General features: G+C 47.7%; 1 protein-coding gene across 1 annotated transcript in view; it reads right to left on the bottom strand.

The window, feature by feature from the left end:
- LOC126354208 (transient receptor potential-gamma protein) overlaps positions 1-18,552 on the bottom strand; it is an 847,751-nt gene that overhangs the window by 141,919 nt on the left and 687,280 nt on the right. The window contains exon 16 of the mRNA XM_050003666.1: positions 3,271-3,312. Coding sequence (XP_049859623.1) covers positions 3,271-3,312 — 42 coding nt within the window. The remainder of the gene's footprint in view (positions 1-3,270; positions 3,313-18,552) is intronic.

The raw sequence follows: 18,552 nt of genomic DNA, 5'->3' as shown, positions 1-18,552 counted from the left end.
TGTTACTTTGTGCCAGGGAGAGCTCTAGGGGTCTCAGAGTGAACCAAAACGACGTTGTTCGGACATGGAGGACATACAGAGAGACAGAAACTGTCGATGACATGCCTCGCTCAGGCCGCCCAAGGGCTGCTACTGCAGTGGATGACCGCTACCTGCGGATGATGTCTCAGAGGAGCCCTGGCAGTAGCGCCACCATGTTTTCGTGCAGCCACAGGACGTCGTGTTACGACTCAAACTGTGGGCAATAGGCTCCATGATGCCCAACTTCACCCTCCCCCCCCCCCCCCCCCCACGTCCATGACGAGGTCCATTTTTGCAACCACGACACCATGCAGCGCGGTACATGTCGAATGGACCCCTCAGGATTGGCATCACGTTCTCTTCACCGATGAGTGTCGCATATGTCTTCAATCAGACAATGGCCAGAGACGTGTTTATAGGCACCCCGGTCAGGCTGAACGCCTTAGACACACTGTCCAGCGAGTGCAGCAAGGTGGAGGTTCCCTGCTGTTTTGGGGTGGCGTTATGTGGGGCCGACGTACACCGGTGGTGGTCATGGAAGGCACCGTAACGGCTGTACGGTACGTGAATGCCATCCTCCGACTGATAGTGGAACCAGATCGGCACCACATTGGCGAGGCACCCGTCTTCATGGACGACAATTCGCACCCCCTCGTGCACATCTTGTGAATGACTTCTTTCAGGGTAACGACATCGCTCGACAAGAGTGGCCAGCATGTTCTACAGACATGAACCCAATCGAACATGCCTGGAATAGATTAAAATGACTATTTTTTGGACGACGTGACATACGAATTTCTCGGAGGGATCTACACCGAATCGCCGTTGAGAAGTGGGACAATGTGGAACTACAGTGTCTTGATGAACTAGTGGACAGTATGCCACAACGAATACAGGCATGCATCAATGCAAGAGGACATGCTACTGGATATTAGAGGTACCGGTGTGTTCAGCAATCTGAAGGTCTCACTGTATGGTGGTACAACATGCAATGTGTTGTTTTCATGAGCAATAGAAATGGCTGAAGTGATGTTTATGTTGCTCTCTATTCCAATTTTCTGTACAGGTTCCGGAACTCTCTGAACCGAGGTGATGCAAAACTTTTTTGATTTGTGTAGGTTTGATCTTCCGACTCATCCACATTGAATTACATTTTTGCACATTAAGGGCTAACTGCCATTCACCTCACCAACTGGAAATTTTGTCTAAGTCGTCTTGTATTTTCCTACAGTCACTCAACTTCTACACCTTACCGTATACCACGCGATCATCAGCAACCAACTGCAGATTGCTGCCGCCCTGTCCGCCAAATCTACTCTGTCTAGCACAAACACTCTCCTTGACTAATTTATTAACGTCCGTAATTACAGTTGTTGTAATGAGACGATGATCGCCAATCCCCGTTTCCATACTGACGCTGTCGATAAGATTCTTTCTATTCGTAGCGACAAGGTCTAAGATATTTTCATTGCTTGTGGGCTTCTGAGCTAGCTGCTCAAGAGATGTGTCAGACAACTTCATAGGTATTTCGCACGACTGGCTGTTTGTACATCCCCCCTGCAATGAATCGATAGACATCCGAGTCTATACTCGGTAGGTTGAAGTCGTCTCCAGCTGTATTTCATGATTTCCTGCACATGTCGTTATTTGGACGGTGAAGAGTCTGGGTGGCAGCGTCTGGCGTGTAGTGCACACCTGACCTATTTAGGGGGAGAAAGCGCTGCCTAGCTTCTAAGTCTCTGGTTTAAGCCTTCCACTCGAAGTAGTACCAGAGAACTACGATCATTTCTCGTGAGAATGCTGGAAACTATGAACTTGGCTGAAAATCCTTGAACAAGGCTGATATCAACCTTTTTTGGCAGCCACCGACATGATCGAATCCCAGACGACAGACATCGTGTGTTTCAACGTGAGCATTTCTACATTTTTCCCTCAACGGCTGCCGGAATGAAAGCTCTTTTGCGTTTTGAATACACACTAATGCCACCTGCTGTTCCTTGCTATCGCTCGGTGCCATTTCCCCGAGGGGCATCATTATCCGTCGTACAATACGATGAACAGAGGCGCACTCTTTTGCGCCTGTCTCCCTTGACTCAGTAAACAGCACACTTCCCGACATGGGCTCTGTTTCAGTTTGAGTGGAGACAGCACTTCGAATTTATTGGTTTGGGGGGGAGGGATGCGTAAAGACACTTTCTCGCTGGTTATTGACTCATCTGTACGGGGCCCCTAGTGGACGAGTAGTGACAGAACCTGCACTTTCGTCGGAGAAGACAGAATCCACGAGGGAGCACAGTACTTGAGCTACGTTTAGAATCCCTGGTACGTGGCTCTTGGTAGCCATCCAACCTCACACATTTGTGGCAGGTTCCCATCGTAAGACAGCAGTGAAGTCGATTTCCAGCTGTTTATGAACGTCAACTAACTCATCCTGCACAGAGAACAGCATTCACAAAGGGGCTACGTTATGGATTGTACAAGGTTTTACAGAACGGTAAATAAATAACTTCGAAGCAAGCTTGCTGACACTCGTTTAATTTCTACGTTTGATATAGTGTCTTGGAACTCTACTCCATTAACCGCCTGCAAGCGATACACTCCCGTCAGCTGACAAAGGTACTGGTCCATATTATGACGTCATGCGCTGCCCGTCTCACCTGCCTGTGCCCTTAGCTACTGCCTTTCTGAAATATATTTACCAGTGAGCGATGCTGGGACGGAGTGCGCAAGATAGCCGGGCACGGTGTGCAGGGAGTGAGAGGGGGGATCAGCGCTGTACAAAACTCTCGAAATTATCCTGCAGTATGAGCGGGCAACGGAGACGCGTATCGTGCCAGCAGTCTACGTTGTGGGTTTCGTTACTCGCGCCGCTCCCTGAGCTTCCCAGCAGGCGCACACAGAAATCTGGTCACTTTCTGCGTTCCTCGGCTGCGCACACCAGTGCAGGAACGGATGCGTGGACCGTATCACAGCAGCAAGGAAACTAATGCGGATTACCACCGTCAGGTGGCTTGCGGAGTATGGACGTAGATGTAGATGTAGATGAGCCGTATGGTTACTCTTACACTGACAACAGAGAAAGCTGTGTTTTTGTGAAAGCATGGACAACGTTTGACTTGCTTTTGCAGTTGAATAAGATGCCTTGTTGTAGAGACCCGAAGCAGAATGCTAGGGCAGAAGTGCTGAAGGAGCTACGAGGCAGTGGTGGAGTAGAGTGGAGTAGAACAGAGTTGCGTGTGAGACACTTACCTGGTATCGGAAGTCCCTCTCGCTCGCTTGCTTCACCTTCCGCTGCAAAGGAACAACCATCAGATCATCAGACATGCAGATTATCAGACTAATAAACGAACGATAGTAGCCTTCTACTATGAGGAATGTCCAGACATGCATGGTATAAAAAGAAAACTAATCCACATTAATAATTAATAGATGTATCAAGTTCATTTAGATTCTGTTACTTTTTCTGAGGTTAATATAATAAATTTTGCAGGCTGTGCCTATTAACATTTTTGTGAGACTTCTGAAGTAAACTGTATTGATGTATACAAATTTCTGTTTTTTCCACATGAAACTGAATATTGCCAAAAAAAATACGTCAGTAATTTTATAGCACCGTTTTTTCTTAGTTATAATAAAAATGTAGATATACAGGAGATATAAAATAACAAAAAAAATCTGTGCATAAGCTGAAAATGTTTACTAAAACATAGTATAAAAATACACACTAGTATTGAAGTTTTATTTCACAAAGATTATCACTACACAAATAAAATTATTGTTTCAGAATGTATGCCCTAATATAAAGTTTTAAAAAAATTACTTTTATTAATAATTAACTTCATTAAGAGTCGTTTCAATATTTAACGAACATTTGTGAATCCTAGCAAAGCAGTTTCTATTGAAGGCAAGATCACATCAATAGAAAGTGAGTCGTGATTTGAAGCGGATTGTGTTCGCAACTATATTGCAAATGGTCGTAAAGTTTCTGTATTGGAAATGTTTCTACAAGTTGATTTGTCGTGTTTTATTTTATAGCTGTCTAGACGTGGAAATTTTAACAAGCACTCGCTTGTAAAATTAATAGTTCAGTGAAACTAAAGGAAATTTGTCCAACTGTATATGAATTGTTATGTTTCATGTAACAGCAACTACAATTGCATCTATTTTCCTCTTATTTGTTGTAATTGTAAACTTAGTATCTTCACAGTATTTATTTTAAATGTCACTGAAAAAGATCCAACTGTTTTTCATAACTGACTGAAATCTGTGAAACCTACAACTGATAATTCTTTGTTAAAGTTGGTGTCATAGTTCCGTGTAATTTGTGCTGGTGACTGGTTTAGAACGTAGCCGTTCATTTTAAAACCAGACGTGTATTAGAAGTATTCACCAAAGCAAAATTCCACTGACATTGTATGTGGTTAACATTCACACAATACACAGTCATACAAAACATATTCATTACATGTGTGATACAATCAGCAGATGAAAATGGCACTGATAGAATGCACCACAAACAAGCTAACGATGCCAGTTTCATCTGCTGAATGTTGAGGCTGTGATGAGATTACTCTATATGCGATGTATGACTATGTATTGTGTGGACGTCGCCCAAGTATGTCAGTTGAATTTTGCTTTGGTAGACACTTTTAGCGCAGTCTGGTTTGGAAGGAGGAGGAGATGAGTGTTGAACGTCCCGTCGACAACGAGGTCATTAGGGGCGGAGCATAAGCTCGGTTTAGGGAGGGATGGAGAAGGAAAGCGGCCGTACCCTTTCGAAGGAACCCTCCGGGCATTTGCCTTAATCGATTTAGGGAAATCGCGGGAAACCTAAAGCAGGATGGCCGGACACGGGTTTGAAGCGTCGTCCTCTCGAACGCGAGTTCAGTGTGCTGACCACTGCACTACCCGCTCGGTGTCTGTGGAAACGAACGCGTACGTTCTAAAGTAGTCACCATTGTAAATCACTCGCTATTGTGTCAGAAATTTAAACAAAGATTTACCAGTGGTAGGTTGCCGGTCGTTTCCCAACAACATGTTGGATCTACATAAGACTGTCATTGATCCGTATGAACTATTATTTATTAAGAAAATTGGATAGAGTCATTAAACGGAAAGTTAACAGGCTGTACAGGGACGGTACGTTCCAAGATGGTTTAGGAAATAAGGTCGAAAATGCGTGCTTACTGAAGTTGCTAAACTTCGACACTGGATATAAAACATTTATTTCTTATTTCTGTGTTGTTTCAGGGGGCTGTTATTGAACTTGCTTGAAAATGAAGCTCCTGTCCTCTCCCGAGGAATATATACAGTGAGACATGCACAGTGTGTGACAATGGCCACACGCAGGAAAAGTGGGCTCCCCGGGTTGCGGGATACGCCAGTCACCGCACCAGCAACGACAGGCAGAGAGAGGGAGAGGGAGGGAGGCTGCTGGAGGCGAGGGGGCGGCCGTGGTGGGGGCGGCGCGGAACGGCACAGAGCGGGCTCTGGTGGCGGCGGAGGCGGAGGGCGGGGGCGCCTCTGGTTGTGCGGCCCCCGAAATAAATATACTTACTTACTACTTGGCGCTACAGCCTACGCCTTGCCCTCTCTGATGATCACAGCCCAACCCTGACGGTTTTCTGCTCGTTTCCGCCATCTCCTGACTCCAGTCTTTCTCAAATCATCTTCCACATCCTCCAGCCATCGCTTTCGGGGTCCCTCTTTGGTCCTTTTGCCACCTGGATTTTTGACAGCTCGATCCTCTGACATTCGTCCGCAGCTCGTGGTCGTGCGGTAGCGTTCTGGCTTCCCGGGCCCGGGTTCGATTCCCGGCGGGGTCAGGGATTTTCTCTGCCTCGTGATGACTGGGTGTTGTGTGATGTCCTTAGGTTGGTAAGGTTTAAGTAGTTCTAAGTTCTAGGGGACTGATGACCATAGATGTTAAGTTCCATGGTGCTCAGAGCCATTTGAACCAGCCTCTGACATTCGCTCTACATGGCTCAGCCATCTCAATCTGTTACACTTAATTTCAGTCACCGAGTCAGGATTTCTCTACAGTTCTTCCAATTCCTTATCCTCCATTGCCCCGCCTCATACACGGCTCCAAAAATCTTCCTTAGTATTTTCCTCTCCCATCTTCTCGAGAGCTCTTCTTCTGCTACAGTCATTGTCCGCGTTTCTGAGCCATACATTACCACCGGTCTTATGACTGCTCGATAGACAGTCACCTTCCTCTTTCTGCTCGTGCTACGTGACTAAATGATCTCGATCAGGGCCCAGTAAGCTCTATTTTCTGCAACAATCCTAGATTTTATTCCTTTTCTTATCCTGCTATCCTCCATAACCGGTACTCCCAGGTATTGGAACTTCTCACATCTGTCATAATTACCTCTGTTCAACTTAATATATTTCTCTTTAACAACAGCATTTTTCCTGCAATAAGTCCCAACTGTTCTGCCTCCTGTTCCAGTCTGCCAAATCCTTCTCCATTTCTTTCAAACTTCTAAACAAAGTGCACACATCATCAGTATAAGCTAGATTTTGGTACATACGATTAAACAGAGCGCCACCTCCGTTATCAGTCTCTACCATTTGCATCACTCTCTTCGGCACTGTGTTGAAGAGTAGCGTGGATAGTACACCATCCTGCCTTAAACCTCAGTTGACCTCAAATTCTTTAGAAAGTTTTCCTTCTACTTTTAGCTGGCATTTCGTGCTGGTGAGGGCCATTTGTATCATTCTGATAAGCTTACTTGGGAAACACAACAGCATTAAGGTGCATTTCGCTTTCTCCTTTTAACACTATCATAGGCCTGTTTAAAGTCTAGAAAAAGTTGGTGTACATCAACATTGTATTCATATCACTGTTTCATTGTTTGCCTTGTAATGAAGATTGTTGATCTGAACCGTCGAAAACCGCATTGGTAGCCTCCGAGTATTTCTTCTGTAATTGGTGTCAGTATCATAGCAATGACTTTGGCTAATACTTTGTACACCGCTCTGACTAAAGCAATATCGCGATAATTTTCACAGTTAGCTTTGTCCATCTTCTTATGAATCGGGCCTATAATGGCCCCGTTCCACTGGTCTGGCATCTCTTCTACATTTACATCTACATCCATACTCCGCAAGCCACCTGACGGTGTGTGGCAGAGGGTACCTTGAGTACCTCTATCGGTTCTCCCTTCTATTCCAGTCTCATATTGTTCGTGGAAAGAAGGATTGTCAGTATGCTTCTGTGTGGGCTCTAATCTCTCTCATTTTATCCTCATGGTCTCTTCGCGAGATATACGTAGGAGGCAACAAAATACTGCTTGACTCCTCGGTGAAGGTATGTTCTCGAAACTTCAACAAAAGCCCGTACCGAGCTACTGAGCGTCTCTTCTGCAGAGTCTTCCACTGGAGTTTATCTATCATCTCCGTAGCGCTTTCGCGATTACTAAATGATCCTGTAACGATGCGGGCTGCTCTCCGTTGGATGTTCTCTATCACTTCTATCAACCCTATCTGGTACGTATCCCACACTGCAGAACAGTATTCAAGCAGTGGGCGAACAAGCGTACTGTAGCCTACTTCCTTTGGTTTCGGATTGCATTTCCTTAGGATACTTCCAATGAATCTCAGTCTGGCATCTGCTTTACCGACGATCAACTTTATATGATCATTCCATTTTAAATCAATCCTAATGCGTACTCCCAGATAATTTATGGAATTAACGGCTTCCAGTTGCTGACCTGCTATTTTGTAGCTAAATGATAATGGATCTTTCTTTCTATGTATTCGCAGCACGTAACACTTGTCTACATTGAGATTGAATTGCCATTCCCTGCACCATGCATCAATTCGCTGCAGATCCTCCTACATTTCAGTACAATTTTCCATTGTTACATCCTCTCGATACACCACAGCATCATCTGCAAAAAGCCACAGTGAACTTCCGATTTCATCCACAAGGTCATTTATGTATATTGTGAATAGCAACGGTCCTATGACACTCCCCTGCGGCACACCTGAAATCACTCTTACTTCGGAAGACTTCTCTCCATTGAGAATGACATGTTGCGTTCTGTTATCTAGAAATTCTTCAATCCAATCACACAATTGATCTGACAGTCCATATACCCTTACTTTGTTCATTAAACGACTGTGGGGAACTGTATCGAACGCCTTGCGGAAGTCAAGAAACACGGCATCTACCTGTGAACCCGTGTCTATGGCCCTCTGAGTCTCGTGGATGAACAGCGCGAGCTGGGTTTCACACGACCGTCTTGTTCGAAACCCATGCTGATTCCTACAGAGTAGATTTCTAGTCTCCAGAAAAGTCATTATACTCGAACATAATACGTGTTCCAAAATTCTACAACTGATCGACGTTAGAGATATAGGTCTATAGTTCTGCACATCTGTTCGACGTCCCTTCTTGAAAACGGGGATGACCTGTGCCCTTTTCCAACCCTTTGGAACGCTACGCTCTTCTAGAGACCTACGGTACACAGCTGCAAGAAGGGGAGCAAGTTCCTTCGCGTACTCCGTGTAAAATCGAACTGGTATCACATCAGGTACAGCGGCCTCTTTTGAGCGATTTTAATTGTTTCTGTATTCCTCTGACGTCTATTTTGATATCTACCATTTTGTCATCTGCGCGACAATCTAGAGAAGGAACTACAGTGTAGTCTTCCTCTGTGAAACAGCTTTGGAAAAAGACATTTAGTATTTCGGCCTTTAGTTGTCATCCTCTGTTTGAGTACCATTTTGGTCACAGAGTTCAAAAATGGTTCAAATGGCTCTGAGCACTATAGGACTTAACATCTATGGTCATCAGTCCCCTAGGACTTAGAACTACTTAAACTAACTAACCTAAGGACATCACACAACACCCAGTCATCACGGGTCACAGAGTATCTGGAGGTTTGGTTTGGTCCACCTATCGCTTTCACATAAGACCAAAATTGTTTAAGATTTTCTGCCAAGTCAGTACATAGAACTTTACTTTCGAATTCATTGAACGCCTCTCGCATAGCCCTCCTCACATTACATTTCGCTTCGCGTAATTTTTGTTTGTCTGCAAGGCTTTGGCTATGTTTATGTTTGCTGTGAAGTTCCCTTTGCTTCCGCAGCAGTTTTCTAACTCGGTTGTTGTACCACGTTGGCTCTTTTCCATCTCTTACGATGGAATACCAATTGTAGCTTCAAAACTGCCTATATAGCGAAAAATTTCACAAAGCCTTTCAGCCCGTATTTCACTCCCCTGAGAGGTCGAACATGCAAAAATCCCTTGTTAAACAACTACTCCAGTAAAAGAGCAACAATCTCCGTAAATTTCAAGTGTCTATACTCAGTGGTTTGGGCTGGGCGACAATGAGTCAGTTAGCCAGCCAGCCGGAACACTACTTTTTATAGAGGGTGAAAAGTGTTTAAACCGACAGACTCTGGGAGGTTGTAAGGGCCATCAAAACAAATATTTTTCCTTAATGTCATTTTTTCCTACGAGGATTATTTAAACCGTTGGAGGCCGTATTATGCTCTTCAGTTGATAGAGGCCGTATTATGATCTTCAGTAGTTAGAGGTCAGTTGTAGGCAACTGCTGTCTACCAGTGTAGTAGTGCATTGTCTCTGTTTACTAATGGAGCGATACACCTGGAGTGAGTACACTGATATGGTTGGTGCGTACTACATAGTGCACCACAACGGACGAGCTGTAGAGCGGGTTTATAAACAACAATATCGTAATCGCCGTATCCCGCATCATACGACCTGTGTATCAACGTCTGCGTGAGACCGGGTCACTTAGCAGATTACCTGGACAAGGACGCCGTCGCATGGTAGGAACGCTGCAATTTGAGGAAGCTGTCTTGCAGCATGTGGAGCGGGATCCTTGAATCAGCACTCGTGCAATTGCATGTCACATGGGGACGAATCAGACCAATGTAAGAACAGTCTTTCGAGAGCAATTGTTACGTCCATTTCACTTACAGCGTGTCCACAACCTGCAACCAGTTGATTATCCACCCAGAGCACAGTTTTCGCAGTGGCAGCTAGAACAGTGTGAAATGCATCCTACGTTGCCATCCTCGGTGTTGTTTACCGATGAAGCAACGTGATGGAGTCTTCAACATGCACAATTCGCATGTCTGGAGTGAGGATAAGCCACATGCCACAGTTACTAGCGCACATCAAGTGCGGTTCTTCGTTAATGTGTGGGTCGGTGTTGTTGGAGACTGTTTAATTGGACCGTATCTGCTACCTAGTTGTTGTCTCTTGGTCATAAAAAATGGAAAAGTGTTTGTTGGTTTAATTAATTTGTCGCCGGAGAAATCTTCCTCTACCGGTTTAAATACTCCTCATAGGAAAAAACGACATTAGGGAAAAATATTTGTTTTGATGTCCCCTACAACCTGCCAGAGTTTGTCGGTTTAAATACTTTTAACCCTGTATACAGAAATAAAAAGCACACAAGGTAGAAATTCCGAAGTAATCGAGGATTATTCAAAACATAAAAAAACAACACAAACAAAAAGAGAAAGAACAATAGGTCCCAGGAATTAGCCAGTGAGGAGACCTCGCGGTTCTGGGCTAACACCTTCTGAACAGGCCTCGAAGGCCCAACGGCAGCGACCGACCGTCGAGCCATCCTGAGGCGAAGGGCGTCACCGGAGCAGCACGTTGGCCAGCACGCCGCTCTCCTGGCCGGTGCCGCCGCTTCTCAGTCAAGTAGCTCCTCAGTTGTCATCACAAGGGCTGAGTGCGACCCACCGGCACTTCGCAGACTGACGCAGAGCCGAGCCCGGCAGCGCTTAAATTCGGTGATGTCACGGGAGCCGGTGTTACCGTTGGGGCAAGACCATTGGCTCTCATTCCAGTTACAGCACGCAGTCTACTACAGGTCTGCTACGCCGAGAAGTCTAGTGGGTGGTTGGGTAAGCAATCAGCAAATCAGTCACAGCTAGGGCACCGAGGGACAGGACCATGGCAGTGACGTCACTGACCCACGTAATGAAGGGATATAGCAAAACATAGAAAAATAACACAAACAAGGGAAAGAACGCTGCGCTTCAGGGATAACCCTGAGAGGAGACTTAGTGGCTCTGTGCTAATGGGATTGTAGTACGTCATCGCTAACCTTCTGCTGCATTATTCTATTGGATTCAATAAGAAAATCCGAGCAGCTTCACTCATTCCATTTCCAGCATATTATCTACGAGAAGTTCCCTGTTACGCTGAGCAACCCAGTACGTGGTTGGGTCAACAAACACAGATCAGCGAAGCAATCTGACCTTAGGATCCGAGGCTCAGAGGCTTGGCGCTAACTTAGTCAGTGTGAAACGTCACTGACCCAAGTAATGAAGGGTATATGTTATGCACATAGTTCCGCTAAGTCAGCGCGTGCACAACTTTCCACATAGAGCGCGCCTTGCTAAGCACAACAGAGCAGGAGCAGCGCTCGTCCGTCTCCGCACTACGAGATGGCGCTGAGACGGACCAAATTCTGCTTTGGCCGATCCGCGTATTAATATGTAACGCAGCCAATGAGATTGCTGCTAACGTAGAACCTTTTCTCCTCGCGGATCACACTCGCGCAGTGATAGCTGAACGCGCGAGGTATTATGACGAGTGTACAGACCTCCTATTAGTCAGTCTGCATTAGTCTGTAGTCAAGTTTCAGTCTGCCCCTATAAGATTACCATATTCCTGTACATAGCCATGAAGATAAATGTATAGACACTTTGTCAAGTATCAGAGATATGTGAGAATAAAATTAACATATCAAGACCAAAGGAACTTCAGAATGTCAATTGTAAACAGCATCCAGAATTAAGTTACGTAATTTCTACGTTTTTTTATTATTTTAATAAATGTATGTGAAAACTAATCAAGTTCTGTTTAAAGTTGGTCATCATCAAGTGCCCCGATAGTGTCGATGTCGGCGAAGGGTGTGGTGATGTACTTGGAGGCGTGTCCAAAAGTCCGCCGGATCGACGATGTCGTCCCGGAAGAGGTAGTTGACAGCCATGCCACTGATCCATGTGACGGCGTGACACTTAGCCGGTGGAAAGTAGGTCGTGTCAGGATATATCATCATAGTAGGAGAAACGTGATGTGGTGGTACTCGGAGGTAGAAAGCCACAATCTTCTGTACGAGGGTCCAGACAGCTGCTGCTGGCCCACACTCAAAAAGATGTAAATCTGTATCTTCGACATTGCATTTGAGGCACAGGGGTGAGTCCACCAGTGCAATACGATGCAGTTTCTGTCTTGTAGTATACTTGCCATTGACGAGAAGGTACCACATAGAGGTGGTGTCAGTGGTGTGATATGGTTGGTGGATCGTTTTCCAAACTGTAGGCCATGAAACCTGAGGTTGACGTGTTTCGGCGGGGCTGCGTGGTGGAGACTTTCGGAGAAGGCGGTAGATGTCGCGGGTGGTCGTCTTCCTGGTCCTGGGGAGCTCGGTGCATATGTAGCTGTACTCCAAAAAGAAACGGCCGATATGTGACATCGGAGGTTTGATGTGTGCCAAAGATGTCGGTGGGCGTCTCGAAACAGGTGCGAGCTCGGTGGTCAACATTTGAGTAAAACTAGCATTTTGGCTCTTCCATAACCGGAGCATGGTATTGGTGTAAAGTGCCGTAGTCCTGGCTCTCACATTAACCAGATCGAGGCCACCATCCCGCTTCGGTAAGGTGAGAACTTCATACTGGACTTTGAAGATGTGTCCAGAACAAATGAAATAGCCGAAAGCCGCCTGCGCCATTGTCGCAGTGATGGGCAGAATCTGCGCTATATGGGGTATCCGGGCTGCCAGATGGGTATTGACGAAGGTAACTCTCTGGCACATATACAGCGGGCGTAGTATGTGATTTTGTATGTTGGCCCGGATGCGTTGCAGCAGCGCCCGATAATTGATCGCCGAGGTGCGGCGAATGTCTCGCGTGTACACCAACCCGAGACAGCGAAGGGTGTCCTCCAGTTGAAATGGGACTACGCTGTCTGCGGGAAGGCCGCGGCCGATCTTCATGGCGCATTATTTTGCCACGTTCATAGCACTCCCTGCCCCTGCACTGTAACGGGTAACCCACTGCATCGCAGCTTGTACGTCGGCCGCTGAACGTACGACGAGGGCCAAGTCGTCCGCGTAAGCTCGGCAGCGGAACATATGATCCCGGAGTGGAATACCTGTCAAACGTCGCCGTAATCCGCAAATGAGTGGTTCCATCGCAATGGCATAAAGCACCATCGACAAGGGGCAACCCTGCCGTACTGAGTGTTCACTCCGTATAGGTTCTGTAAGTCTGCCGTTGATGAGAAGTCTGGACGTTGCTCCACGAAGGAGCCGCATAATCACTTGCGTGAACGTCGGGGGAATTGCCATTCGGTTCATCACTGCGTTGAAGAATCCATGATTGACGTGGTCAAACGCTTGCTTGAAGTCGATGGAGATTAAAGCGCCTGGCAGTCGTGAGTGTGTTGCCACAGCGATCAAATCTCGATATTCACTGAGGGCTCTCTGTATATTACGATCGCCGCCTAAAGATGTTTGTTCGTGGGAAACAATGTCTCGTAAGACATGTTTGAGTCGCACTGCTAGAAGGCGTGTGAAAATCTTGAAGTCGGAATTGAGTAACGTGATCGGCCGATAACTGAGGAGTCGTGTTCCTCCTGCGGGTTTCGGGACTGGTACAAGTAAGCCTTCCATGAACATTGGTGGCGGGTTCGCCGCGCCGGACAAAAGTTCCCAGTACATGTCCCTACATCGTGGCATCATCAAATCTTGGAAGGTTCTGTAAAATTCGACAGGTAAACCATCCGGGCCGGGAGATCGATTCAGAGACCCTTGGCCACAGCGCCTTGGACGTCGTCGGTGGTCACTTCAGAAGTCAGGAGGGTTGTAGCTGCTGCGTTTAGAGTACCAAGTGTCTCCTGGCCAACCTCAGCAATGGCCTCTGCACCGGCAGGTACCTCTTGATAGAAAAGTCTATAGTGCGTTGTGAATGCATCCGCAATGGTAGCTTGCGAAGTCAGCCGGCGTCCATCAGGTAAGTCTACAGTTGTCATTAAAGCCTGTCGGCGTCGACGAACATTTTGAATAATATGATGCATAGAAGGTTCTTCACCGTTAATACTATCTTGGCTGCGTGCTCGTATAATAGCTCCCTCTAGACGGCATCTGGTCAAGGTTAAAATCTTTGCCTTAATGCGTTGAGCTTCTTTTAGACGATCCGGGGATGGAGGTTGATCCATGAGTTCGCGTAGAGCGCTATAGTACAAATCAGTTGTATGGTGATTCCACCTGGCTTTGGCTCTTCCATAGTGTGTCAATGTGCGTCGGATGGCCGGTTTGGCGCACAGCAACCACCACTGCAGTGTGGTCTCGTAACGCATAATTCGTTCAACACAGGTGTGCCACGTGTCGGTGACCTGTCGTCGACATTCAGGGTCCCGCAGTAGCGCGACATTGAGTTTCCAAGGTCCTGCACTGCGCCATATAGATTGTCGACGTAGGTTCATGGTACAGATGTAGATGTCATGATCCTAGAAGGCAGACGGCCAACGCTCCGCGTCGAGGACAACTGATTTTAGAGCGTGAGAGATGTATATTCTATCAAGTCGGCTGGCGGAGTGGCTCGTAATGTGAGTATACCCCGGGCGGTCGCCGTGTACCACTCGCCAATTGTCAAGGAGACGAAGGCGGCGGACGAGGAAGCGAAGTTCCGGACATGTGGTGAAATGGGGGGTACTGGTCTGTGCGCTCGAGAACACAGTTGAAATCTCCACCTACGATGAGATGATCGTATCGGCCGAGGAATAAAGGTGTGATATCTTCTGCGTAGAACTGGGAGCGATCCCTCCGTTTATCAGTGCCCGATGGGGCGCAGAGAAGTATGATTTTGAGTCCTTCAACTGTTATGGCCACCCCTCGCGCTGTTGGGAGGTATGCGACATCGGAAACTGCAATTCCTTCTCGAAGGAGGATGGCTGCGCCTGTGTGTTCCATAGCTGCAGGGGCGGCGTACGTCTCATATCCATAACACCCAACCCAAGCTGCTCTCCTCAGTTCTTGTAACAGGGCGATGTCGATGTCCGCTGCTCTTAGCGTGTCACGGAGCAGTTGAAGTTTAGCGTGGAAGCCGATATTATTAGTATTGATAGTAGCTATTCGGTACTCCTGATGGGAGATCCGTGCTGCCGATAGGTTCGTAGCTGGTGAAGATTGTTGTGGTGGATACTGGAAGTCCATAGAAGTCGCAGGAGTCGCCGTAGAAACTTCCACCATTTTAGTGTTGGTCTAACGGAGGAACAGATCTCATTTCCGCGTCAGATGGAGGTGCGAAATCCGTGTCATCCGCCCATGAAAAATGTCCGACAGGTTTGGCATCGGCGAGAGGTGGCAGCGCCGGCCGAGTCGGCTCAGTTGCGTCGGTGACAACAGGCGTGCTATGTTCCATGGCTTCTGGGCGCGGGCGATCTCTGTTGGACGGTTCACCGTCTTGTGGATGACGCGTCTCCGTGGCAGAGGAGAAAGTGTTAACGTGTTCTCCGTCAGAGTGATGTGCCATCTCTTCGTCCTGCGGAGGGGGCTCAATGGTCGATTCTGATGTCTTGCGGCGTTTTTTTCGTCGTTTGGGCGACTTCTGCTTTCGGAAATGAGTTTCGGTGTCTGGGGAAGGAAGAGATTCATGTCGTTCTGGTACAAAAGCCGCGGGTGCTATGATGCGGTCGTCATTCTCCAGAACACTCTCATTGGTATCCTTGAGATCTTCTAGCGTGGGTGTGTCCAGCTGTTGGACATGTTCACGGGCGGCATCGCCGGTGTCAAGGTGCTGGGACGCCTCCGGGTGTATCGGGCCAGAGAGACGCTCATGAACGGCGTCTTGTGTGGGCTGGGCGTGCAGTGTCGCCGCATAGGTGGCTGAAAGGGTGGTCGTGGTTCTGTCGGTGTTGGTATCGTCGGGCCTTAGTTGTGTGATGCGGCGTTGCAGGCATTCATTACGGACGTGGCCTTCTTTGCCACAACCGGAACATGTTCGAGGTTGTCCGTCGTAAATGACCACTGCACGGCAGCCGCCGATAGAAATATACAATGGAACGTGCCGTTTGAGATCGATTCGGACTTGTCTCACACCATTAAGCACCGGATACGTCGTAAACTGTGCCCATGTCTCGGCTACGTGGCTCTGGACTTTTCCGAACGGGCTTAGCGCCGCGATGACTTCATCTTCATTCACCTCGAAGGGCAGTTCGAATACACGGATCGTGTGAAGGCCAAGTCCTGCATGGTCGACATCCACAGGCCCGACGTTTCCGTCGGCGTGCCGAAATTTTAGTCCATGTCGCGTCCTTTGAATAATCTCATGGCAGGCAGCGTCGGAAGTCACCTTAACATAAACGACGCTGCTAATGATCGATAGGTGTATGCCGATGAGTTCGTCACGGGGGATCTTCACGTCTTCGCGTAGGAAGCGTTCGACGGCCAGTGCTTTGGGTCGTGCGTATTCATTTGAGAAGGTGAACGTAAGAGTGTTGTTCCTGTAAGAGTTGGCCATTAGAGCGTGTTCACTGAGAAGCGCTGTGACGAGGAAGTAAACAAAACACTTCACGCGCAGCGGCGTGGACGGCCGAGCGCGGTGCGCACTGCTGCCCTGGCGAACGCAGACTGCCTACCAGCTGAGCTACCGAGGCACGACTCACGGCCGTTCCTCACAGCTTTACCTCTGCCAGTATCTCGTCCCCTACCTTCCAAACTTTACAGAAGCTCTTCTGCGAACCTTGCAGAACTAGCACTCCTGAAAGAAAGGATATTGCGGAGACATGACTTACCCACAGCCTGGGGGATGTTTCCAGAATGAGATTTTCACTCTGCAGCGGAGTGAGGAAGGTAGGAGACGAGATACTGGCAGAGGTAAAGCTGTGAGGACCGGGCGTGAGTCGTGCTTCGGTAGCTCAGATGACAGAGCACTTGCCCGCGAAAGGCAAATGTCCCGAGTTGGAGTCTCGGTCGGGCACACAGTTTTAATCTGCCAGGAAGTTTCGGCATTTCTATCGTCTGACCTAACGGCAGAAGATAAACACGCCACGATAAGACCAAGAGACATATAGCTGACACTCGGCTATTTCGCTAGAGCGACAAGTCAACTAATCTGATGGTGTGTGTACCGAAGGTCTTACAGTACGCACACCACAGTATACCGTAACTGACCCATGTAATGAAGGGTATACCAAAACACAGAAAAAAGGCAAAAAACGCTGTGTCCTAGTGATCACCCTTTCAGGAGATCTTGTGGCTCTGGGCTGATGGCACCGTAGTGCATCACTGTTCACCATCTGCAGAAGTTCAACAACAAACCCAAAGCAGCGTCTCTCACTTCAGTTCCAGCACGTAATCTACGATACGTTCCCTGTTAAGACGAGCAATCGAGTGGGTCGTTGAATAAGGCATTCCAGATCAACGAACCAATCAGTGTTGGCGCTCCAGGGCTGAGAGCCTCGGCAGTAACGTGGTCAGTGTGAAACGGCACTGATCTAAGTGGTGAAGTGATGAAAACGCGGAGGAAAGTTCAGCGAATGATACTACTCAAGTGGTAAACACTCCACCAACGCTTTGCGTGGTCGAGAATGCTTTTCGATTCAGGGGAGCCTGCGCCTGGCATTGTTCTCCCACACGACTTCTTGCACCTTTTGTCCAGCCCGAGGGCTCTTCGGCGCCGTGTGTGGCAACCAGAGGCCTTTTTCCATCTGTTACGACTTCTTTTGGAGATAAGCGTCTGCCGCTTCTACAAGGTGAGGGACACAGGAAACAAACTTTTGCCGCACAAAGGGCCTCTGAATTTCTCGGACTCAGTTTCGAGGCCGCGGACATTAGTCGGAGAACGTCAGTTGGTGTAAAGATGTGTGACGCCAGACTGCAGCGCTGGATTGTATGCTTTTCGGTAGTAGGGGAGGGTTTCATTTTGTCGTTGGAGGCTGGAAAAGGCACACCACGCCTGGCGCGATTCTCTGTTGGAGGGAGTGTTTGCAATTGGCGACTGGCACCTATCGGCGGCAAGGAATGGGCTGGGTTGAGGTGAGCACCACGAGTGAATCAGATCGTGGCAGGAGACGAGTGTCCGAGTCCTTGCCGATTCGGCACAGCTGCTGACTAGAGGCGGCTGCAGCACCGATTCCCGCACAGGCGCTGACGACCCCGGCACGCCTCGGCGCAGCACGCCCGTACCTACAGTGGACACGAATAAGCAGCACGGGCAGAGCGCTTCGACTTGATTTCACACTTGTGGAATCCAGGACGATCGCCCGTGTCATCTCCTTTTTCACTGGTAATGAACGCGTGGACTTCTGGGATCTAGTCACCAAACCACTGTTCTGATCGGAAATTACAGGAGTAAAACATTGTCTTTATCGCTGAGCTTCGGGAGAGATTAAATTCTTAAGAGGGAAACACGTAATTTAACTGATATGGGAACGACACTGCTTTCCATTTAATCTTCATGCAGAGTTAGACATCTTTTCCATTATTCATTTTATGTATTGATCCCATAAGTCTATTCATGAAT

Source organism: Schistocerca gregaria, chromosome 3, assembly GCF_023897955.1.
Source record: "Schistocerca gregaria isolate iqSchGreg1 chromosome 3, iqSchGreg1.2, whole genome shotgun sequence".
In the NCBI taxonomy this organism is placed as follows: Eukaryota; Metazoa; Arthropoda; class Insecta; order Orthoptera; family Acrididae; genus Schistocerca; species Schistocerca gregaria.
Note: the sequence above shows the minus strand (reverse complement) of the source record. Positions and strands in the feature narration are given on the sequence as shown.